Below are 23,632 nucleotides of genomic sequence, written 5' to 3'. Positions count from 1 at the left end.
GAGATCATTCGTGGAATTTCCCATGTAAATTATATCCAAATATCTTTATTTTTTGTAATATGACCTCAGAGAGGTATTTACACTGCGATATCCACATATTTACATTATTTATATTGATAGTATGTGCTTCAAACTTTAGTTTTATGGAACTTGTGTGGATGACATCTGTTGCATGCATTAGCATAAATTATGTGTTAGTAGTTTTTGATTTTGTGCTGGCCTTATATAATAGTGAGAATAAATAATTATGAAATTTTTTTTTTTACCATTTCCGCAATAATCACTACAGTTACAGAGAAAAATACTATTTATTTTACTCGAATTTTTTTTAACTTACCACAGTTATTTTTTGACTTTATATTTTTATAGATAATGTATTACTGTGCATCAAGCATGATGTATAATTTTTTTTCATTTTTTATTTCGCAATCACTTTAAAATTACTTTTTTAACGTAATACTGCAGTGAGTTCATACATGCGTAACATTTAATGATATGAGTCACTTTGCTTGTTTTATACAAGAATATTAAACTTTTTTTATTTCAATTGTGATGAGAGAATCGGAAAATACGTAGCAACGGTGATCCAGAAAAATTTTAACTAAATCTCACTATAACCCTTACTGTTCCACATAATTAATTAATCGAAAAACCTAGAGTTTTCTTAAGCCTAATTAAAATTAAAAACGTTTTTTGAACCTTTAAGTTGAACAAGTATACTTTTACATTATTTCAAGGATTTGATAGTGTGTTATAATCATAAAAAATGACGTGTGACAACGATGTTATTCAGTACGTTTTACTCATAAATTAGCAAATCAGCTTATATCTAATTCTTTGTCAACTCACAACTATTCACATGGAATCTTCATAGTATTTTGTAAGTAGCGCAAAATTCTTAGTTGGTAAACAGTGTTAGTGCAAGTATGGCATTAAAAAAAATCAATGCCTACTGGAGTCAGAGAAATCGACAGGTCGTAGATATTTCAAACTAAATTTTGCACGTCTTAAATATCATTAACATTAAAAATATTATCAATCAATGCTTTTATGAAATTTTGTTTAATAAGAAGCAAGTAATTTAATTCACGTTATCAGTATTGTACAGTACCAAATTATTCATATACATTAATCATTAATAAAAACTCATAAAAAAGTTCAAAGCTTTGGGTTTCATTAAATATGATAATCCAATGATACAAGTCCATTGCTTAATCTTGAGATCTCAACGAGCATCAAATACAACAACTGTAAATCATAGAAGAAAGTAAGGAATTATTGAATTGATTAACTATGTTTTAAAAAATTATGATTGTCTAATTTTGAAAAATGACAACACTTACGTCGCTTAGTTCGTTTTTTATATACAATACGATAACCACATTCTCGACAACGGATAGGATCCCTCGACCGAATTTCGTTCTCGTGATGACATTCTGGAACAATCCAAATAATAATTATATAAATAATTAACTTACAAAGTGTAGTGGTATAAAAAAAAATATTGATCGTCTATTGATTCGTTGATTATTCCAAATTCTACTTCGTAACACCAATGTAGAGAGTAGACTTTGAGGTTAACGCGTGAAACACTTTACAAAGATTTATAAACACCCGAATATTTAAATGACAATTTTTTACTAACCACCACAAATGTATGCCATTGCCTGTTTTGGTGTACTATCTGTTTTTGTTGATTCCATATGGAAATATTTCACTTTAAACTTATAAAAACGTCAATATAAGTATACCCATGAAAACAGCAGCCAATAGGTTAATGAGTATTAAGGCTCAGCCCCCTCCCATCCCCCCTTTCGTTAAAGTTTATTGACGCGCTACAGTTTCGACGATTCAAAAGCTGTTTTCTGGGCAATAATATCTCAGTTTTTGTTTTACCCTTTATTTGTCAGAGTATGAATAAATGAAACGAGGATCAGGCGTAATATAACACAGCTAAATTATAAAACTACTTAAGCAACTGAAAGTGATTCGAGTACATTTAAGTATGCGACCCGTAATCATATGAGTTGAGCGTCGCGTCATTTTTTGCTCTTTTCTCTCGAATCACAGGGAGGGAAGGTTCGGCCCGAACGCGCGAGCGCGAGAGGCAAAAGTTAAATAAAAGGAGTATCATCTCATTCATTCGCCGCCGTTCGCGAGCGAGAGAAGAATCGCTGCATATACTTTGGTGCTCATTGTGATCCTGGTGAAAAAAACTTGTGTGTCGTATCCTTGCGCGATTCCTGCTCGCCAATCCCTTCATTACTTTTGGTGATACTCGATTCATGTAATAAGTGAACTGTCACGAAAGTTGTCAGGGAGTTGCGAGGGCTCGGAAATTTGCTTTACATTAAGAAGAAGTTCGTGCATCGCTGAGCAAGGAGACGACGTGCACAGCCAGGACAGCGACGGCGGCCGATGGATGGAGCTCACTGGAATGGCGCCGGCGACGAGGAGATGGAAGAGCGCAGGTCGATCCGGGACGCAGCGGGGGTACGGCTACAAGCCAAGCGTAGCAGCTACGGCAGTACGGCCAGGCACGTGACCCGCAACGAGAGCCTCGTCAAGCATCTCGTTGCCAGGACCGACACTCTCCAAGGCATCGCCCTTAAATACGGTGTCACGGTACATATACATACTTTATTTTCAGTGATTTTCGCGCTGCGCAATTATCATACTTACTTTACACTTCACTTAATTCAATTGACGTTTTTTTTTTCGCGCTTATTACGTTATGACCTTTTTATGAAGATTATACTTATATCTTTATTCTATGCTCAATGTGATTTCTAGGTATTCTAGAAAATTTTCCCTTTCATCTTTCGTACAACTGGCTTTCCAGTACATTATTGATCAAATTTTTTGAAAATTTCTGGTGTCAATACTTATCTCTTGCATGTTAACTGGTGTTTTTCGACTTGATGAAATATTATTCTTTAATCTTTTTTTGTGCTCACACACTGATAGTTTATATCAACGTTGATTTTTTATTTTCATATTGAATGTTTCAGACAGAACAAATTAGAAGGGTAAACAGACTTTGGGCTTCAGATAGTTTATTTTTAAGAGAGCACTTACTAATACCGATTAGTGCAGATAGTCCTCTCTCAGGCTCAAGTACAGTGACTTCAATTTCAGAAAGCTTTGAAAGCCCTAATGTAAGTTGCTTTTAACACATTTAAAAACAATACTATATTGACTTTATTCAGTACAACATTAACTAAGGCGGTTATTAACATTTCAGGCTTCTAGTCTATCTTCAGTATCTTCTCCAGTGGAGGATGAAAATTCTTCTGTTAATGATTATTTAGCAAAACTAGATTCCTCGATTGCAAGTGTAAAAAAAGATATTAAAAAAGTACAAGGCAATAGCGAGTAAGTTTAAATCTTAATGAGCTATTATTGTTAGTACTTGGCGCGTTATAAATGATGTTCTGTATCAGTGAATTATTTCTGTCAGATTTCTCGGTGAGAGTAACGATGAATTTGTACAACGACGAAGAGCAACAGCCAGGTTACGAAACTCTCATCCAATCTTATCGAATTCACATTTGATCTCTGTAGAAAATCAACGGCCTTCATCATCAAGTGATATACAAAACTTACCATCTGCAGTAGTCATGACCCAGGGCAGAAAAGTAAGAACTTCTTTGCAAAGGTTACAGAAAGAACAAGATGAGATGTTTCAGTTGTAGCAATTACTATACGTCCATTAACGTTGAACTCATTGAATAATTAGTTGTAATCATGTTTTGGTTAAGGTAGCCTCATGAATCGTTAGTGCATATGGTTCAAAAGTATTTAGTCACGATGCATTATTTTGACCGTTTAGACTGATTTCATAGAGTATTCTGTTAAATCTATTTTTTAATTTCATAGACTATTCAATTATATAAAACATTGAAATATTTATTCCAATTCTACTATAGTATTGTTTTGTGTGAAATTTTTTTTTCTTCGCTACATTACTTAACATGAACTAATCGCAAGAAAGTAATAACTTTTTATACTTAATTCAATAACCTATCCATTTGAATATAAGGAGCATAGCGTTTGAGATACGAAATGGAAAAAAAGTTTATTGCATTGTAGTCAGTAGTTTTTTTTTACCTTAACCGAAAAATGATTTTTAAAAATGTAATTTTTATTTAGTATCATTCAATGTATATTTTCAACTGTACACGTTATTTCACTAACATGAGATAAAAATAATTATCTCTTTTTTTAATTATAACCGCTAAAAGAAAAAAGACTTGACTACTTAAACTATTTTAATTCAATAAGGTGAAACATCTTACAACAAAATAAGACTTGGTTAGATATATATTATACTAGAAGTGTGATTAAACTGGTGAAAAGGACCTGCTATTTGTTTCAGTTAAATGAAACATTCTTTAAAAAATTAGGTACATATTAAGATGAAAAATTTTCTTGCTCTACGAGCCAAATGAACAAGTGTATGTACAGTCATTGAGAGTTACGAGGATTGCGCAAGTTACGGCGTGCCGCTAACACAAATTTAAAGTTACAATGTCGAAAGTTTAACGAAAAATAAAATATTTATCACGATTCACGCGTGTGCCTTCAACTGTGTGCTAGGTGACACGCTGATCGATCACGGTTTTACCCTAATATCATTGTGTAACGTTAAACAGAACTTAACGACTTGATTATGTAAAGAAAGAAAATATGTATTTTTTCGAGAAAAAGAATTTAGTTAGATGTATAATTTTTTAAATGACATGGTGTTCACCAAGAACGCTAACGGTTACAAAAACCTGTACAATACAATAATAAGCAAACGTAACATCAAAACGGTAGGCAATACTGTTTATGAGTATAAAATAAAAATATAAATGCAATACTCTGTACAATCTTAATTATAAGAAAGTTTTACCAGTTAGAATTGGCTTTAAAAATGCGAGATAACAATAATCTTGACAAGTTTTTGCTATAACAAAAAAAAAAAAAAAATACTTTGTGTCGCAAAACCTTTCTTTGTGGAAGTACCTTGTAACTAATAAGCCACACTATGTTAAAAGCACAATTTACGAAACGTGTTGATTGTTCTATAATTTTTTTTTGATAAGTTGAATATTGTTAATATTTTGAAAGAATTTTATTAATAGTTGTATTATTGTTTACATTGTTGCTTGTGACACTGAATGCGAGCATATAGAAAATGATGCTTGAGTATTGTCTTTGTTTTAATAGCTTTTAAATTTTATTTAAGCTCAATAAAAAGTTATTGATAAAAATTAACAAAAGTAATGTACATATTGCTTATAAAAATTTATGGTGTTTCAATGGACCATCATGTGTCTGCTAGCAGCTGTAAAATTGTAAAATGTTATATACTGTTTGCAGATGATATACTTATGTATATTATATTCTATCAAAGATGTGTGTCAGTGATTCGTAATTAAAAGTATGTAAAAAATTGCGGTTTATAACATAGAATTAAACTGTTCTCATAAAAAGTGTCTTAGTTTTCATAAAAATCAATGAATTCAAATCATTTATTATAGTTATTTTTATTTTCAAAATTATTCACAAGATCATAAATGTTGATATGAATACATTCTGAAATAATAACATTGGCTACATTTAACAAACCGTTATGTAGATTCGAAACGTAGACTAATGTGCTATTTTTTTCATTATTTTTTTTTTACTGTTAATATACACTCTGATTGTTTTTCTTGGATAAAAGTAGACAAGTACAAAGGTGAAATAAAATCTATACATATAACCCGAAATATTGCTTCCGAGTCCTCTAGCGTGTTTCTTGATTTTCAAATCTAAAGTAAATAAAGTAATAAAAGTGGCTAAATTATATACGCGGCACCAGTGCAGAGATCATCTGGCTTTTTCTAGATCTCATGAACGTTAAATTGAACGCTCTTGAGAAACGCTGACATTCCGGATACAGATTGCATTTGAAAAATTTGATTTTTTTTTATATCTCCGACCTGGATAAAATTTCACTAGTTCTAAATATATTTATTCATTTCTTAACACGAAAGATGATTGCAAACGCAAATAAAGATCCTCTGAAGGATTAAAAATATAAAATAAGAAAAATTGTCATATCAAATTTTGATTAACAGAAAAAAAATTAAAACAAAAAACAGTAATATGAAGATGAATACTTAGTATGTTATATCAATATTGAATTCGATGATTAGTCATCGAACAGTTTCGCTGTCAATCGCCTTTGTACGTAATCATACACTTACAATAGTTTCTCTAAATCTAAAGGGCTGTCAAACTTCCATATTTTTTAAATTGCTTAAAATCGATTCACCATTTACCTCTCTATTAATTTTTTTTGCAACATTTCATTTCCATAGCGTTTTCTTCTGTTATACAGAATATATATAACTCACATATCTTCAACAGACACATACATATAATATTTGTACATGGGTAATTAATAATATTCAATGAAAAATGTATGGTCTTTTTGTTACTCAAGTTTAATCGAATCAATAAGTGAATTCACTTACAACACCAAAAATTAACTATCAGCCAAGTTTAAGCATTGATGTGCGTGACTACACGCTGATTCGATTATTCTAATCTTGTTCTTGATCATGAAAGCTACCGTATATATGATAATTCTCCCAAGCTAACAGCATATGATTAAATTGTCATTCCTGATCATACAGTGGATTGTTGTGTTTAATGATAATTTACTTTTTGCTTCCATCTCATTTTTATTTTTATATACATTCTAAATCAGACAGCCGTTATTAATTACTTTTTTCCTTAAAAATAACGAATGTCAACAACAGATCCTACACACTTTTTCATCTCTCTGCCTCAAACCGATTACTTTCTCCAAATAAAAAATGCTCTTAAGAAATGAAGGGAGTGTTTGAAAGCACATTTCGTGCACCGACATCTCTTGTAATGTTTATTCAACGTTAATGCTAATGCAGCTTTAAATGACCCACGCACAAACGACGTGTAGACATTGCCTACAATGCAGACGCTGTTGTGTGTGTGACGCGTAACAAGTACGAGCGTTGATTTAGTAGCTTACACACGGCCACGAGGTTTTTTGCGAGCTGAAGAAGGACCTTCACCAGCACTGCTCGTCGAAGGAATTGGAGCTGCTGCCGCTGCCACTACCGCCGTTGTTGATGCCACTGCTGTTGGTGTACTATTGGCGCTGCTGCTGCTGGCTGTTCTTTTGGGACGACCGCCTGCTACCGCAGATTTGACTTCCTGTGTCGAAGTTGACGGTTGCGGTGTCAAAGCAGCTGCTATAGAACAAATGAGTAATTGTTTTTTTTTTTTTTTTTTTTACGATTGATTGATAACCACTTTGAATAACATATAATTGAGGAACTTACTACGCGACTTAGTCCTCGATTGTGCAGGAGTGTTCATTCCACTAGTACTCGGCACTGCTTTCGGAGGAGCTTTCTTGGGTTCTACAGCCTTCTTTGTCTCAACAGCTTTCTTGACAGGCGTCACAATGCCAGAAGTGCTGGGCGTAGCAGTAACACCTTTGTTCCTATTCATGGCTCGCTCAGCCCTGTTAGGACCCTTTGATGTTGAAGGGGTGGATAGAGTTGTGGTAGCTTTACTTGCTACCCTCTTTGTTGGACTCCTTTTGCGACTTAATGGGCTTTGTTTTTCAGAATCATCCGAGGAGCTGTCATCATCCTCTTCTTCAGACTCATCATCTGATTCTTCGGATTCATCACTCTTTTTGCGCTGGCGCTTGGCTTTAGGCTTTCCAGGACTGCCTTTGCGTTTTCTCTTTTTTAGTTGATCTTCATCTCTGTACAATGAAATATCCACTACAACAAGCAAAAGTTTTTTAATCTTTTTATTTTATAACCAGAGCGTTAGGTTTTTTTTCAATGAAGTATTTAAAATACTTACAACCATCAGGATGCTCTTCAGTTACTTTCGGTTTTTCAGAAAGACCAGCTTCAACATCAATAGCTCGTTTCAAAATATTTTCTGTTCTCAGAAGTTCGTACTTGGTCAATTGATACTTATTTTTTTCAACTTTGTTTAGATTAAGATTCGTCAATATACAGTCGAAATCTGAAAAATATAATTTACGTGAAAACCACTTTTCAGTCCTATGACATTTTGAATTAATGTTTTAATATTTTACCTGTAAAATCATAGAAATCTGGAGAATAAATCTCTCCATTATTTTTTTCTTGTGAAAGCCAGCGAATACGTATGCGTTTGCTTGATTTGTAAATATTTTGCATAGCTTGGCAAACGTAAAAACTTCCTTCTGTGTTCCTAACTGCTAGAAACTCATTCCTTAAACGTAAAAAAAGTAAACGTCAAATGAATTCAATACGTATTTTAAAGAAATCATATCGTTAACGAAACACCAACTTGTAAAAAACGATGAGTTTATCATCACCACTCTTGGGGGTCTGCTTGGACGCAGTTTTAATGATTGCTGCGTATTCAGGCAAAGGACTCTGATACGGAGTTGTTGGCACTCGGTTACGCCTCGATCTCGATCCACCACCATCACTCGGCGTCGAGCTTATACTCTTTATCTCCTTTGGATCGCGAGACCTTCTCTTGGCAGCAGGACGTGAAGATGTCGGCGTTTTGGCATCCTTGGCTTCAGATACTTTCTCGGAATTCTCCGTTGCTTTAGTTGGTGTTGTTTGAACCTTGGCAGGGGATTTTTGTGCAGACGTCTCAGCTTTGGATGCCGTACTGTCGTTTGACTTTTGCAACGTTGTTGGAGGTTGCACGACTTTTTGTGATATTGTAGCAGCTGCAGTCGATACCGCTTCTTCTTTCAGCCCGCTATCTCCAGGACTTTTCTTTTCGTCAGCTTTATTTTGCGCTGCAGACACTGAAGCGTGGGTACTTGACTTTACTTCAGTGGCTTGACCTGGCTTGGCGGCTTCCAAGCTCTTGGGGCCTTCTGAAGCAACCCCACTTACAGTAGAAGCACTTGGTTTAGTTTGCTCTACAGCTGGTTTGTCAGTAACAGTGGGAGTAGTTTGCGCCGCCGGTGCAGCAGCCGTTGGGTTGGGCGTAGAAGTTGATGAAGTACTTTGTGTCAAAGGTGGTACAATATTCGCAACATTTGTAGGGGGAGCTACATTGTGCACAGAAACAGCAGGTGCCAAGGATGATGTTAAACCAGGAGATGTGACTGTTCCAACATTGGTAGGCAACGAAATAAGACTGCCCTGTTTGTTGTCTTTGTCAGCCTAAAAGTTAAAAATCACGATAATTGTGAGATTTTCTTAAACGTTGTTCATAATTTAAAAATAATTCAAAGAAGTGTACTACCTTGGACTGCTCCATTCCATTTTGAACTAATTTAGCAGGATCAGACTGTTGTTCTGGTTCTTTGTGCTGTTGCTGCTGCTGCTGCTGCTGCTGCTGCTGCTGATGAGTTGGTGGCTGTAATTGTTGCGGCTGCTGCAGCGGTATTTGCTGTTGCTGCAGTTGTTGCATCTGTTGCTGCTGGTCAATTGGAATGTTGTTAGTGAAAGAAGGCTGATAAGGAGCCCTGTGCTCTTGAATCAGACTCAGAGGTTGAGTTGGTGATTGCAAAGTCATATAACTGAGATTAGTGTTGGGCAGAGGCTTCATGCCACCACTTGATTGATCAGTGGGGGGCACGACTTTTGGGGAGACCATGTTCATGGGCATCATGGTGTGGCCGGACGATGCAGTTGGAGTCCCTACTCCAGGCATTGATGATTTTATAGCAGGTGCACTCATGTCCTATGTACAGCTGACAAGAGCTATTTTCGGCTCCTTGCAAAGCCAAAAATCTGCACTGTCTTCAAGTGCAGATCATTCAGTTGTTTTGGACCAACTTTAAATTTTCGTCAGATATCGTGACTTTTGACCTGCAAGGAAAATTATTACTTTATTATTCAATGTGTTGGAAAAATGTGATATTTTTAAGATATTAAAAAAAAAAGGAAAAAAAAAAAAAAAAAAAAATTGTACCTTTTTTCGGCATACAACACACGGTAGTGATGATTATTAAATATTTTTCACGTGATTACGAAGATTCAACATGTTTTAACTGATTTAATAACTGCATTAATGTTTGAGTGAAAAATATACTAACGAATAAATTACGAGAATCCAAGTCTACTTCAAATTCGTATAGTATCGCATCTCAATTTATCAGATCCAAGTAGTATAACTAATCTACTTGTTATTCTGTGATTGCACGGCAAATAGATTCTCAAAGTTTATCGACCTCTAGCGAATCACTTTTAACTAGGTAAAAAAAAAAAAAAAGATTCTCGAGTTTTTACCTGACACATCCCGTTACATCCAGAGATTAAAGGAAAAAAAATGTTTTTTTTTCTTTAAAGCTGCGGATATCGTGATACCTTAGCTTACTGTTTTAAGACAGACAATAATTGCGTTTCCATCGAGTATTATAGTGTATATAGGTATAGGTATAACAACAAAGTGTGTGTGAGCTCTTTCTGCTAGTCGTGTCGCGAGGCCAATGCTCGAGGATTCGGTACGTATAGGTACATAATACACCCTATAACTTGATCCATCAACGCGAGCAAAAAGAGACAGAAAAAAGAGTAGTATAGGTTTATGATCGATCAAACATTGATCAATGAACCGAACACGTTTATACGAAAAAAAGGGGCGAACTCACTTTCACAAAGTACACCAGATATATTTCATATTCATCATCCTTATAACATAAACATCCACAACTAGTACGCACATTTTCGTAAATGATATTTTTTACTAATTTTTTTTTTTTTTTTTTTTTTTTTTTTTTTTCACACGGGGTGTCAATGATTGTTAAGGCATAGGTATCAAGGGGATAGGAAAATCACGAAAAAAAGTAGCAGAGTAGCCCGTTAGGGCAGTAATCCAGTATTGCAAGCCCGGCTTCGGCGCTACGGATGTTATCGCATCTGCGTTGCGCGGATACGCCGGCGACAACTACTGTAGGTACTACCTCCACAACAACAACCGACAGAGAAGGACGGTGGGATCTACCAGATGTACATTTACGATTAATATTATATATAGAGCGGCGAAAGAACCGCACGCGTAATACGAGCAAGAGAGAGAGAGATGAGTATATGGTGTGTGCATGGAGGAGGAGGAAAATACACTATAATGTGCCGTGCAAGTATACATTCGATTATATATATACACCAGCTATTATACCAGAGGGAGAGAGAGCAAGTGCTGCAGCAACTGCAGCCAGCAGCGACAGAAAGGGAGGACCGACTTCAGAGAGTCAAAAGAGGTGGCGAGCAAGTGAGGGGAACTCCCTTATGCTCTTTACCGTATACCTACAATATATACTGCAAAGAGAGAAAAAGACATGCATGAGCTATGGGGGACGACGATTTACGAGGGCTGCTTGCAAGCCCTTCCCTCCGCGAGCGCGCGCGCGCGCGAACGCTATATATGTTTATATATTATACTGTCATCGTTATACACGTATTCATTATTTCTCTCTCTTTCTTTCATTCCCCCGGTAAACAAAAACACAGTTACATACCTATCTCTGTCAATGTCATAGGTTTAAATATATGCATGCATGTGCACGGCGAATCGAATTTTGTCAAGCGCGTCGTTATTGTTACAAGCAGCCGCGAATCAAATACCTTGAATCTCTTTTCTGTATCTATTTCTCTTTGGATGAGTTTTATGATGCATCAATGTACTCAACGCGCGTAGTATCGTATATACAACCAAGTACAATAATACTGTCTGTCTGGACTGGCCACAGAACACTGACTACTGCGTGGGTGTACAGTTGCTGCGCGCTAGTACAGCGGCAGCGCTACAACACGAAGTTCGATATGCCAATTGAAGCGTGGGCGCAGGAATGCGTGTGCTCTAGCAAAGTGTGTATACGATTATATATATATATATATATATGTGTGTGTGTACACTCTCTGATGCCAACAGCTTCTCTCTGATCCTCTCGCTCTTTCTCTCCTTCGTACATCATGTATTACCTCCGTTGGCGCCAAGAACGCCACGCTGAGAAGGGGACGATCCGGTGTTTACCCCTCCTCCCCCGTACATGTATCCCGTTCCCATCTGCGCGCTACTCCGAAAATTTTCCGAAACAAGTGCACGAAGGAAAATAAATCGTTATAGTCGCATCATATCATACCGCTACGTCGTTTCTTTATTCACTAATTTTTTTTTTTTTTTTTTTTTTTAACCTCTTTATACTTTGTGTGCCAATTACAATATAAAATACGGTATTATTCGTCACTTGTCGCGTTCCAATGCTATCCTCCTTGAATTTACTTTCTTTTATTAAACCTAGTATACCCACACAACGCCGGTATATTGTAATAAGCTCAACATCATGGAATAAGGGTCTACAATTAGCCGGGACGACACCACGGAACAGCTGCACTGACACGTAATCGTGCACTCTGCGCTTTTTCTGCGTACTCCGGAAAATTTTACGAATAGTACGGTCAATTGGAAATTATTACTCATATGGCTATACGGTGAACGTATTAAATGTTCCTACATACTTTTGCATTAATGTATACACTTATGTGTCAGACAGCGCAGAAAACAGTGAGCAAACACACAAGCTGACTGCAATAAATACGTACAGCAGACACACACCGCTACATTTTACATTGCACTTACTAACTGTAATACTCTGCGAGTACTTACGTATATGACGTGATGTGATAGGTCGATGCTCGGCGGCAAGGAAATAATATTAGGTTATACACTGGACGAGGGAAGTTATATACGAGTAAATGTAAGGTAAGTATACAATCTAACACGGTCACTTTAGTATCCTTAGTTAAGTACACGCGGCCGTTCTTCCCCTCTGATACATTTACTATTATACCACTGTGTCGCGCTGTACACTGCATAAACTTTCACCTCGGATTGGATTACATGATTGTTAAGTATTCGCACGAACACAAGGAAAGAACTGTCCTTCTCACTACCGACCTCAACATTTTATCGCGCACTGGTTGACTGTGTACTGTAATGCACTCAATATAAAAATACGACTGTGAATAGTTGTTTTGGAGCAACTGGCTGCAGGCTCTCTCTGAACAATATGTATTACGACCTAATATGTGTAGGTATGTGATGGATATCTTTACAGCCGCGCGAGACGAAGCCACAATAAGGCGAGTTATAGCTATAGCTCTTTGGGTCTCTCTCTCACGAAGACCAACAACCGACAACGCGCGCGCAAACTCCGAACACACATACACAGTCACAGCGAGAGCGAATAATTAGATGTGTAAAAAAGCCGGGCGGAAGATACAAAGTTTGTATGTGTTGTACGTGCCAGAATAATCGAGCGAAAAGTATCTTTTCCATATGCTACTTCATGTACGAATTCGACAAAGTGGCTTCATATGAGAAGGAGCGAACGAACGAACGAACGATACGGTGTGACGGCGACGGCGGCGGCGTCTCTCGCTCTCTTTCTTTCTCTCTTGTACATACATGCATATCTGTGTTTGCCTCGCACAACAACTGCGCCGACTGCGCGACACCGTGGCGAAGATGAACTATATACAAACGAGCTGACTCCCGCGCACACGAAAAGAGAACAGAATAATGAACGAATATTTATTTTCTCTTGCGCGAGCGCGTATCCTACATATAATCCTCCATAGTTATTTGATAAAAAAATGAAGAATACATCCACTAACTTTCACCCATCTCTCTGTTGCTGCAGAAATTACGGAAAGGGAATCCTTTATTGACTACGTTTGAATCTACCATCCAGTCAGAGGTGGTGTTCATCCAATAGAATGGAGCCTATCGTATTTTATCGAATCTACGAAACTCTTACCGTTGAGTGTACCTACCTACCTACCTACCTATAACATTACACGTAAAGGTATATGCATAGTGTACGGCAATTATACTCTTGCCGCACACAAGTCGAACCGCGGCCGCTGCTTTGCGTTTGCCCACAAGTTTTATATACTTACACACTCATTCATGCGCATGGAAATTTACAAGCTCATCTTGTTCGAAAGAAAGGCTTTTTGCCCGCTAAGCAAAGCGCCCGTATGCTCGTATTGTAAAGCAAGAGTTCTATTCTCGAACTTTGCTGACATACCCTAAGCCGTGCACGCGATGACGAATCAACGTTAAAAGAGAGCTCGCGGTGGAGAGGGAGAGCCGAGCGCGTGTGATCTCTTTTTGGCCTCGTGGAGGGTACACCTCGTGCACCCCAACTAAGTATATAAAAGACATTCGTATTCTCTCGAGCGAATCTTTCCTAAGTACCCACATAAGTACCTATACCTACTTACAATATTATCCCTCTGGTGCGAGAGATGGACGTCCAACGGACGTTAGATGGCGTCGGTCCACCCAGCGAGGCGGCTCGCGGTGATTTTCGCCTTCCACCTTTGTTTCTTCTTCTTTCTCTTATTTTTCCGAGTTCCTCCTCTTCATTCGATATGCCTTTATGTATATGCACTCGTCTTCACCCCTCACAGTCTCAACTTTGGCTCTTTTAGGGCTTGATAATATGCCGTAGCCGTAGGTACCTCACGCACTTCGTGTTAACGTAATCACCTCAAGACGAAACCACTTCCCACTTATCTACTTTTCACGTTTTTCTTCCTCGGCTTAGAGAGTAATTAGCGAGATACATATCATCGACAACACACGGCACACACATACTACACGGTATACATGCAGTCGGCGTCGGCGTTGGCGGCCGAATATCGGAATATGTTCTTCCCCCCCCCCTTCCGATCTCTCTCTCTCTCGCGCAACACGCACACCCTTATTTTCTTATGAAGCGACGGAACGAACGCCGCTACTTGTGACTGTGTGTACATACATATGTATATATACTGCTGCAGTACATATTGAATAATATAAAATACACAGGCATCCCGTTATATACAATCTTTATATCCTTGCCTCCCTTATTTTTTCCCTTTTATTTTCGAACTCTCTCCCAAAGTTTTTTCTTTGAGACTGCTGTTAATGAGTTTCAGATTCCGTATTCCCTGAGTCGACGAAAGGGACAAACGAGAATAAGTGAAACAGTAGTGTCATGGAGGCTGACGCATGCGCAGTGAATCAGCGCGGGTTATTTGACTGTTTATTTTGATTATTTCGAATGTTTCAACTCATCAACTTCTAGATTATTTTTATCACACGGTTTAATTTTAAAAGATTGCAGTTGAAAACTTGTTTGCAATCGTTCAAGTATTATCTATAATTTATAAAATAGCAGCTGTTTAACCTTTAAAATATTCATGTATATCGATGATGTAAGTTGCAAATTGAAATAATTTGTAAAATTATTTATTTGGTTGTGTGTTTTGCTTCAGATAAATTCATTCAATGTGTACAAAAATACGAATAAATTTTAACGATAAAAATTTTACAGCATGTATAAATAGTATTTACAATGTATCAATAAATAAACTTGTCGACTTAACTAGTATTTAAAGCTGTTACTACCGGGAAGCCGGCTGAGAATAAAAAAGGGCCATTGCTGGATCTTCGTTTTCACATGTGATCAACACGTCTCTAAATTTATCGAGTATCTGCAATAGCTGGGAGCGCCGAATGTTTTCCAAGTACATTATCTCCTCCAAGTGATGTCCACCCTTGAAGTAGCCCATTCGACATAATCTCTCCAATAAAATTACATCATCAGATGGGTAATCGTCAGACTGGTACAAATACAATTCGTCTGCTTTGTCTAAATTTATGTCTTTTTCGGAATCAACAGAAGCCTTGGATGTTTCTGTAAAGCTCCAAGTACTGCTTTCCATTACTCCAACAGAACCGTTACTCGGTATATCATTTGATGGACCGTTGCTAGCATCTTGATTGTTCTACAATCAAAGAAATACAAAAGTTTAAATGCGTTTGTTTTTATTACAAAAAAATATTTAAAAATATGAATAAAAACCAAGGCACATACAACAGATGCGCGTCCGTGAACTGTTGGCATGTACTGAACATACGTATGTAATTGGAGCAGGAAATGATTCTTCAGAAGCCAAATTATAATCTTAACTAATTGTGATTGTTGCTGAGGCTGATTTAAGGGATTTAATTTTTGACTTATTGAAGTTGGTAAAGAAAATTCACTAATAACCTGAAAAAGAGTGTAAAATAAAATACTAATAGTCAAGCATATTATTGAAACCCATACCTGCAACAAGCACATTCCTGGAAATTGTTCAGAAAATGCCTCTAACATGCGACTTGTTAATACTGCATCAGGAGAAACTACATAAACATTATTCTCGCACAAAGGATAGATGATTGTAGCCTTGGCCCAGTAGACTAAATGACCAGTTAATTGAAAAATTTGGGATAATGTCAAGTCAGAGTCGGCAGCTAAGGTTTGCAGGCTCTTTAATGGACTGTACATTTGTATAAGACGATATAGCGCAGGTGAATGATCTGTTGGTAACGATTCTAGCAGATCCATGGGCTCAGCTAAAAGTAGTAATCCATGATAAGGTCTCAGATTATCTAAGCACCTGTCAATGATTTCAGGATCCACTACAAAGCCTTCCTTGTGCGATTGATGTACTTTTTGTGGTAGACAAAAGCTCACTTGTATCCATTTGTCAATCATAATGTTAATTATGCCAGAGGTACTCAAACTGTTGAAGATTAATTTTAAATCCTTTGCAAGAAAGCTTTTCTGTAAAATTGTTTCATAAGTTGACTCATAACAGTCACTTTCTTCTTCAGATCTAAAATTAAAAAAATTTTGACTTGTATTGATAACAAGATGTGAAAAAACTCATAACAAATACCTAGCAGCAACTTCATCATGTGCAGAAACCATTATTTTAATTTCATCTGATAAATAACCACACCTTTTTTCTTCGTGCCTCAGAGCAATTCCTAATCTACAAATGTAAAAAAGAACACTTGTATCTGCAATCTGTAATACAGTGGAGTACTAGTATCACGCACCTTTTGCTCAAATCATAATAGCATTTAACCACAGCGTGACTAGCTTGGGCTTGTAATGCAAATACAACATTAAAAAGCATCGAAGAATTAACTTCTTTCAAACCTCGAGATGGTAACAGAGTTGGGTGACCTACGAATCTTACTTCATTAACTTTTAATTCAAATTTTAACTCACACAACTCTGGTTTTACAGCAAAGAGCGTTGACAAAACATCATCTGGTAATCCAGTGAGATTCTCACTGAATTGATTTGGATATGCTATGGACTAGAAAAAAAAACGCATTGATGACACATTTAAATGATAAAACTAATTACAATAGGTGCTCGTGATCTAAGAAAAATGAAAAATCAACAAACCTGCAATGTATCCTCAGCAATAATCATGGAGTAAGGATTTTTTTTCTTCTGACACTGTCTGGCATCTCGCTGATGATTTGTAGCATAAGGATAACGAAAAAGAATACGATCGCCCTTGCTGTCGCTCTTTACAAGAATAACGCTCAAAGGATTGATTTCCATTATTGTTTTTGATTAACATTATACCCGTGAATTACGGGAAAAACAAGGGCCTTATTTTTGGTTCGCCATACGGTTATCCGCTATATTGTTGATGCAAGTCCGGAGACAGCAAAAAGCAAAATCAAAGAAGAATAATACGTTCCTATATACGTACTTTTCGTTGCTCTGCACTTCTACGTACTTATATTATGTACTCACACTTTCAACGGGTTCATCGTTTAAATTGCAAAAAAATTATTTGTCACTGATTAAATAAGTAGTTGAGCGCCTTATTTATGTAAGATCACAAATCATATAAATGAAAATTAAATTCTTCAAAATCAAATTTGGAATCAAGATGTATTCGTTTTTTTTTAATTTTATTTTTTTATTATTATTAATATAAAAAACGTGTTCTCCTGTGCAAAATAATTAGGATAGGTAGCACTCAGAGTATAATTAAAATATTATTAAATAATTTATGTATAGAAATATTTTAGGAGAAAAAAACATACGCGTTTTTGATTATCATAGAGTGAACTTGTTTACTATACCGACATTCGGTGTGCAAATGCCTGCAGTATCGGTTACGGAATCAGCGCCATCTAGCGAGGATTACTAAAAAGCAGAGCGTTAGAAATTTGCACCGCTAGGTGGCGTTAATTCGAAAAATCTGTGGGGACCCTCTCACACACATGTACGTACACTTCGGCTCTCCGTCCTTCTCCAACCATCCGCTAGGCGTCTAACCATGTCACTCGACCTTCTCGCAAGTGCCCGGATTTCATGTTGGTTAATATATAAGGGCGTTTAAGATTGAGCTAGGGTATCCCCACCGATATAGGTGTCTAAGGCAGGGAGCACGTCATCAGCCTTACTGATGAGTCCTGGCGTGCTCCCGGGACGAAACATCAAACAACCTTTTCTCACTTATCATGGCATAACTGATAGCCATATTGGTGACCCCGTAAACTTGAACATGCGCAACCTTCTTCTAATTATTCTAATAGCATCTCCGTAATCTCTACGCCTCGGGACAGCAACTAGCTTCCCTCTCTTTCTCCGACTTGACCTCTGTCTCGGTCGCGGCTAGAGCTTCTGCTCGCCTCTCTCTAGGACTCTACAAGAGCGTGGAGGATTCGGAGATCTACCTTATCAACTATCGACTTCTTTCTCCCCTATCTTGCCTTCTGCTAATACACCACGCCATGCACGTCATATGCGTCACTGCGCACTTCTTACATATCGTCTACACTCCTTCATCCGGCGTTGTAACTGGAGGGGGAGTATGTGGGGACCCTCTCACACACATGTACGTACACTTCGGCTCTCCGTCCTTCTCCAACCATCCGCTAGGCGTCTAACCATGTCACTCGACCTTCTCGCAAGTGCCCGGATTTCATGTTGGTTAATATATAAGGGCGTTTAAGATTGAGCTAGGGTATCCCCACCGATATAGGTGTCTAAGGCAGGGAGCACGTCATCAGCCTTACTGATGAGTCCTGGCGTGCTCCCGGGACGAAACATCAAATAATATTTTCTCCCTTATCATGGCATCACTTGATAGCCATATTGGTGACCCCGTAAACTTGAACATGCGCAACCTTCTTCTAATTATTCTAATAGCATCTCCGTAATCTCTACGCCTCGGGACAGCAACTAGCTTCCCTCTCTTTCTCCGACTTGACCTCTGTCTCGGTCGCGGCTAGAGCTTCTGCTCGCCTCTCTCTAGGACTCTACAAGAGCGTGGAGGATTCGGAGATCTACTTTATCAACTATCGACTTCTTTCTCCCCTATCTTGCCTTCTGCTAATACACCATGTCATGCACGTCATATGCGTCACTGCGCACTTCTTACATATCGTCTACACACCTTCATCCGGCGTTGTAACTGGAGGGGGAGTATGTGGGGACCCTCTCACACACATGTACGTACACTTCGGCTCTCCGTCCTTCTCCAACCATCCGCTAGGCGTCTAACCATGTCACTCGACCTTCTCGCAAGTGCCCGGATTTCATGTTGGTTAATATATAAGGGCGTTTAAGATTGAGCTAGGGTATCCCCACCGATATAGGTGTCTAAGGCAGGGAGCACGTCATCAGCCTTACTGATGAGTCCTGGCGTGCTCCCGGGACGAAACATCAAACAGCCTTTTCTCACTTATCATGGCATAACTGATAGCCATAAATCAAGTGCGATGCAGCGGGAAAAGCGCAAGTATCTGCGCGAGTTTGAAGGTGATTGACAGAATCGACACGAGCACGAGACTGTGTCGTCAATAAAATAGGTATACTTAATATATGTACGTGAACATATATTATAAACATAGACACGCACGTTAACGCAAGTACTGGGTGTAGTAATTATTATCTTAACTTTTGAGAGTTTTGTTATAATTTTTTCTTTTTCGTAACCACAAACTCGCAAATAAACTGAGTTGTTAAATAACTGAGATAACTGTCGACAAATTTAATTACTAATGAACTTTAGTTAATAACTTGATCAATGTAATTTGTTATGAATTTTTTATGAGTTTAAATGGTCCTGATCTTCAGCTTTGCTTCATCTTTTTTTCATTAATTTTATTTCATTTGATGCTAATGGAAAAACTCTAAAACATTCGTATAATTAAAATCGGAAAATAAACCATTACGATGTATCCCTTATTTAAAACGTTAAAAATTCCCACGTAACAGTAATTTGTTTAATATTAATTTTAAACGTTATTTTTTTCAAATGATTGAATCATCGCTTTATAATAAAGGGTAAATACTAAAACGAAACAGAAAATACACATTTTTCCGACTGCAATTTTTTTTTTTTTTTTTTATAAGATTTCGGACAAAACAACTATTAACGCTGAAAATAAACTCCAAGATCTCATACAATTAAAACGAATTAAATTAATGAAATTTTTTTATTTTGGTCAGATGGATTGTTTCGAATAAGTCAAGTGATTGTTCTTCAACTGAACTGAAAAATTTTCCTATAGTGACTAACAATAATAATAATGGGTGCATCAAAAACAGCGATTAACTAAGTAAATGGACCCTTTAATTGTTACTCCAGGATCCTCATTGGTAACCAAACTGTTTATATCTGCAATTTGAATCTCTGGAGATTGTTTTACATATTATGCATGTTTTGCATGGATATGCGCTGAAAATAATGTTAAATAAATTATTTTTTTCTCACAAAACTCACGTATAGACTCATAGCTAGATAATATTCATAGCTTATTTACTCATGGGCATAATTTAATTAAAATAAAAAACTTATACTTAAATCGGAAAATAATTTTTACCCATTACTACTCGAAAATAGTACAAAAAAAATATATTTTTGAAAAAAGCGCAATTTTTGAGAGAATCAAAAAAACAAATTTACTAACAAAAATATTTCGGAAAAATTGTAACGCCCAATATTTGAGAAAAAAATACCCATCGAAATATTTGTTCGCATCATTGAGTAAGATTGAATTCGCGTGCAATGAAATTAGCGTTTCCACGTAATCTTTTGAACATAATATTATTGTCTCTTTTTTAAAATTATATACGGTCATAAAAAACGACCCGCAAAAATCGGTAATTTGAAAAATTTCCACACCAAACCGAATGGCCCCTGGCATTATTATAAATTTCCGATCCTTGCAAAACGCTGCCCACGAATATAAGAAAGTACACGCGTGTATTTAAGATGCACGGATGCATTATCTGTACGTGCATACCCATGCACACATATGTGTATACGTGAGCTCGGGCTACCGTATTTCGCTCGATTTTAATGGCACCCCTTTTTTTTCGCCCTGATCGTGGTTTAGATTATTAGATTATCTCACATCCGGTCTCTCACAGTTCTGCCTTCTCCCCCCCCCCCCTCCTTACCGATCTCCGTACACATCCACACACTCACACACACATGCATATAATGTGTGTACTCTCCCGCGATCGAGCCGCGGGCTTTTCTCAAGAACGCGCATCTCTCTCTCTCTCTCTCTCTCTCTCTCGGTGCTTGTGTACGTATACCTGTAGTATAAGTACGATCGGGCGAGCGAGCAAGAGAATTTCTTCTTTGCGAATGTCTCAAGGGTACACACGTGTAAGTATGGTATGGTACATGCATACATACCTATGTGAAACATAACGTTGTTGTTGTTGTATATATACATATATATTTATACACACAACATACCAACAGTGTGCCATCACATATACAGGTGCACATATACATATATACCCATGGAACATTGGAGCAGTGCGCGTCGTATATACTTACCCGGTACTTAATCAGAACCATCATCGCGATAAGCAAGCAGAGAGAGAGAGAGAGAGAGAGAGAAAGAGCTTTACAATAATCGATCGGATCGCTCGACGACTAATAATATATGCTGTGCGGTCGATGAATACTTACTTGCTGGATTACGTAATTGGCGTTTCCTTTTTTCGAGGGAAAATATAACGCTTTTCGTTACATCTCTCTTTTTCGCGTCTCGAGTGTGCGAACTGCGCGAAAAAATCGGCAACGATCGGCAGCTCGTTCGTCGCCGATAGCGTGTACACGAGAGTTACGTTTCCTTATTTTTTTTTTTTTTTTTAATCTTACTTGCATCACTTGTGTAGACATTTCTTTTCTTCACATGATCTTACTGTAGTGCAAGAAATGTTTATGAACTGCCCGGAGTGTACAAAGGCGCGTCTAAGATTAACGATGAGTCGACAAATTGTCGTCCGGTTTTACTAAAAATTTTGATTGAAAAAAAAAAAAAAAGAAAAGAAAAAAATGTCGCTTTGAAACTGTAGTCGTATCAAAAATTAAAATGCATGATAATTAACATACATTTAGTTCTACACACCGATCCGATCAACCCTCGACCCCTCCACCTGCACGAAACGCGTACAATAAGTTACACACATATGTTCGTTAAAATCGTGTTGTCTTATTCGCAGGTATATGTATATACATACATAATGTGTTATACACACAGCAGCAGCGTATCATTAACGTGTAACCCTTTCCCCGTAAACGTCTTTCAAACTTCCAAGCTCGCGTTATCCAACATCTCATCTTTATTATTTATATTCTTGTGGCGCGCGAGAGAAAAGCTATATACCCACAAAAGTATTCCAAGCCCAAGATATCTGCCAAGAGGAACAAAAGAAGATACGACCGAGACAAAATTGAAGGAAAGAAAAAAAAAAAAAAAAAAAGGATACCACGTACATAATATTATACTGTACTAAGCTCCCGCGCCGACCTTATAATACATTTATATTATTATTATTATTATTATTATTATTATTATGTATTGGGTATCTATATGTGATACTCCCTATGTGCCATCCCCCTCCCCCACCCCCGTCTTGCTCGTACTGTGAGAATGGCCGCGCGAATCCATCGAGCGGCGCTCGCTCGCCCAGGAGGAGGATGTTTAATGCGGCTCCGGGGGGGTATGTATTCCAAGCTCCCCCCCCCCCTCTGCCCTCATCCAAGAGTCCTCCGACCCGTGCCGCCGACGCCGTACCGTCGGGGCCCACCGCCGCCGCGCGTAAACACAGCGCCTTCGAGTTGTTGTGTCATATATACACTTATACATATACATATATAAGTGCACGTAATATGTGTGTATTGTAATGCTAGCTGTACGTGTATATAATAATATATTACTTGCTCCGGGGGACCCCCTTGGAAGGGACAGTTGGTCAAGTATAGGAAGGGAGAGGATGGGAACTTTGGACGGATGGGTTCACGTGTGTTTGAGAGAGAGAGAGAGAGGATCGAGCTACTGGAAAAAAACGGGATATTTGGGGCCTGAGGTTGCACGGGGAAGAACAAGGGGGGGAAAAAAAAGGATGCGAGCGCGCGGGGTCAACGATTTTGCCGGCTCTCTCTCTCTCTCTCTCTCTTTTACCCTATGGGTATTGGGTATGTGTGTAGTGATGGTATGTACACCTATACGTATACGTATATGGTATACAAACCCTATGAGCGTGTGTACGTGTAAGCCACAGGTACACGTGTTGGCTGACCGTGTGTGCAACGGGAGTTTGGCGGAATGACGTTTTGAACTTTGCTCTGGAATTAGTTTTGGCCGATCGATCGTTCTTTCGGAGGGTATAGGATGGGAGATGATTAAGAGGAAAGATTATTTATTTACTGCTTTTACTCTTTGGGGAAGTATCGCGGTAACATTT

At 37.7% G+C, this 23,632-nt stretch overlaps 4 protein-coding genes across 10 annotated transcripts; 1 reads left to right on the top strand and 3 right to left on the bottom strand.

The window, feature by feature from the left end:
• Nucleotides 1–485: 485 nt before the first annotated feature.
• Rpb12 (DNA-directed RNA polymerases I, II, and III subunit Rpb12) lies at nucleotides 486–1,789 on the bottom strand. Its single transcript, XM_014354808.2, has 3 exons — nucleotides 1,646–1,789; nucleotides 1,344–1,436; nucleotides 486–1,248 (listed from the first exon to the last, which is right to left on the bottom strand). The coding sequence occupies exons 1-3, from the start codon at nucleotides 1,701–1,703 to the stop codon at nucleotides 1,226–1,228; spliced, it is 174 nt and encodes a 57-aa protein (XP_014210294.2). The 5' UTR covers nucleotides 1,704–1,789; the 3' UTR covers nucleotides 486–1,225.
• Nucleotides 1,790–2,085: 296 nt separating this feature from the next.
• Nucleotides 2,086–3,842, top strand: red (LysM peptidoglycan-binding domain-containing protein red). Its single transcript, XM_014354835.2, has 4 exons — nucleotides 2,086–2,625; nucleotides 3,012–3,158; nucleotides 3,245–3,375; nucleotides 3,461–3,842. The coding sequence occupies exons 1-4, from the start codon at nucleotides 2,419–2,421 to the stop codon at nucleotides 3,693–3,695; spliced, it is 720 nt and encodes a 239-aa protein (XP_014210321.2). The 5' UTR covers nucleotides 2,086–2,418; the 3' UTR covers nucleotides 3,696–3,842.
• Nucleotides 3,843–5,518: 1,676 nt separating this feature from the next.
• LOC106640717 (uncharacterized) lies at nucleotides 5,519–14,708 on the bottom strand. Of its 5 annotated transcripts, none has more exons than XM_089591776.1 (7): nucleotides 14,285–14,708; nucleotides 9,301–9,869; nucleotides 8,377–9,218; nucleotides 8,141–8,298; nucleotides 7,900–8,067; nucleotides 7,362–7,814; nucleotides 5,519–7,271 (listed from the first exon to the last, which is right to left on the bottom strand). In XM_089591776.1, the coding sequence occupies exons 2-7, from the start codon at nucleotides 9,736–9,738 to the stop codon at nucleotides 7,045–7,047; spliced, it is 2,286 nt and encodes a 761-aa protein (XP_089447902.1). In that variant the 5' UTR covers nucleotides 9,739–9,869; nucleotides 14,285–14,708; the 3' UTR covers nucleotides 5,519–7,044. The 5 variants fall into 5 exon arrangements, with proteins under 5 accessions (XP_089447902.1, XP_014210322.2, XP_014210323.2 ...); XM_014354836.2 differs by having other exon boundaries at nucleotides 14,289–14,708; XM_014354837.2 differs by lacking the exon at nucleotides 14,285–14,708 and adding an exon at nucleotides 12,640–13,199.
• A 576-nt stretch (nucleotides 14,709–15,284) lies between these two features.
• Nucleotides 15,285–17,790, bottom strand: Nprl3 (GATOR complex protein Nprl3). Of its 3 annotated transcripts, XM_089591239.1 has the most exons (7): nucleotides 17,660–17,790; nucleotides 17,300–17,541; nucleotides 16,942–17,207; nucleotides 16,779–16,874; nucleotides 16,163–16,715; nucleotides 15,929–16,105; nucleotides 15,285–15,839 (listed from the first exon to the last, which is right to left on the bottom strand). In XM_089591239.1, exons 2-7 carry the CDS (start codon nucleotides 17,459–17,461, stop codon nucleotides 15,456–15,458), a joined length of 1,638 nt encoding a protein of 545 aa, XP_089447365.1. In that variant the 5' UTR covers nucleotides 17,462–17,541; nucleotides 17,660–17,790; the 3' UTR covers nucleotides 15,285–15,455. The 3 variants fall into 3 exon arrangements, with proteins under 3 accessions (XP_089447365.1, XP_089447366.1, XP_014210296.2); XM_089591240.1 differs by having other exon boundaries at nucleotides 16,942–17,200; nucleotides 17,296–17,790; XM_014354810.2 differs by having other exon boundaries at nucleotides 17,300–17,790.
• Nucleotides 17,791–23,632: the final 5,842 nt, after the last annotated feature.

This window comes from Copidosoma floridanum, unplaced genomic scaffold (genome assembly GCF_036245765.1).
Source record: "Copidosoma floridanum isolate Cflo_tuat_1 unplaced genomic scaffold, Cflo_Japanese_pri ptg000013l, whole genome shotgun sequence".
NCBI lineage: Eukaryota > Metazoa > Arthropoda > Insecta > Hymenoptera > Encyrtidae > Copidosoma > Copidosoma floridanum.
Note: the sequence above shows the minus strand (reverse complement) of the source record. Positions and strands in the feature narration are given on the sequence as shown.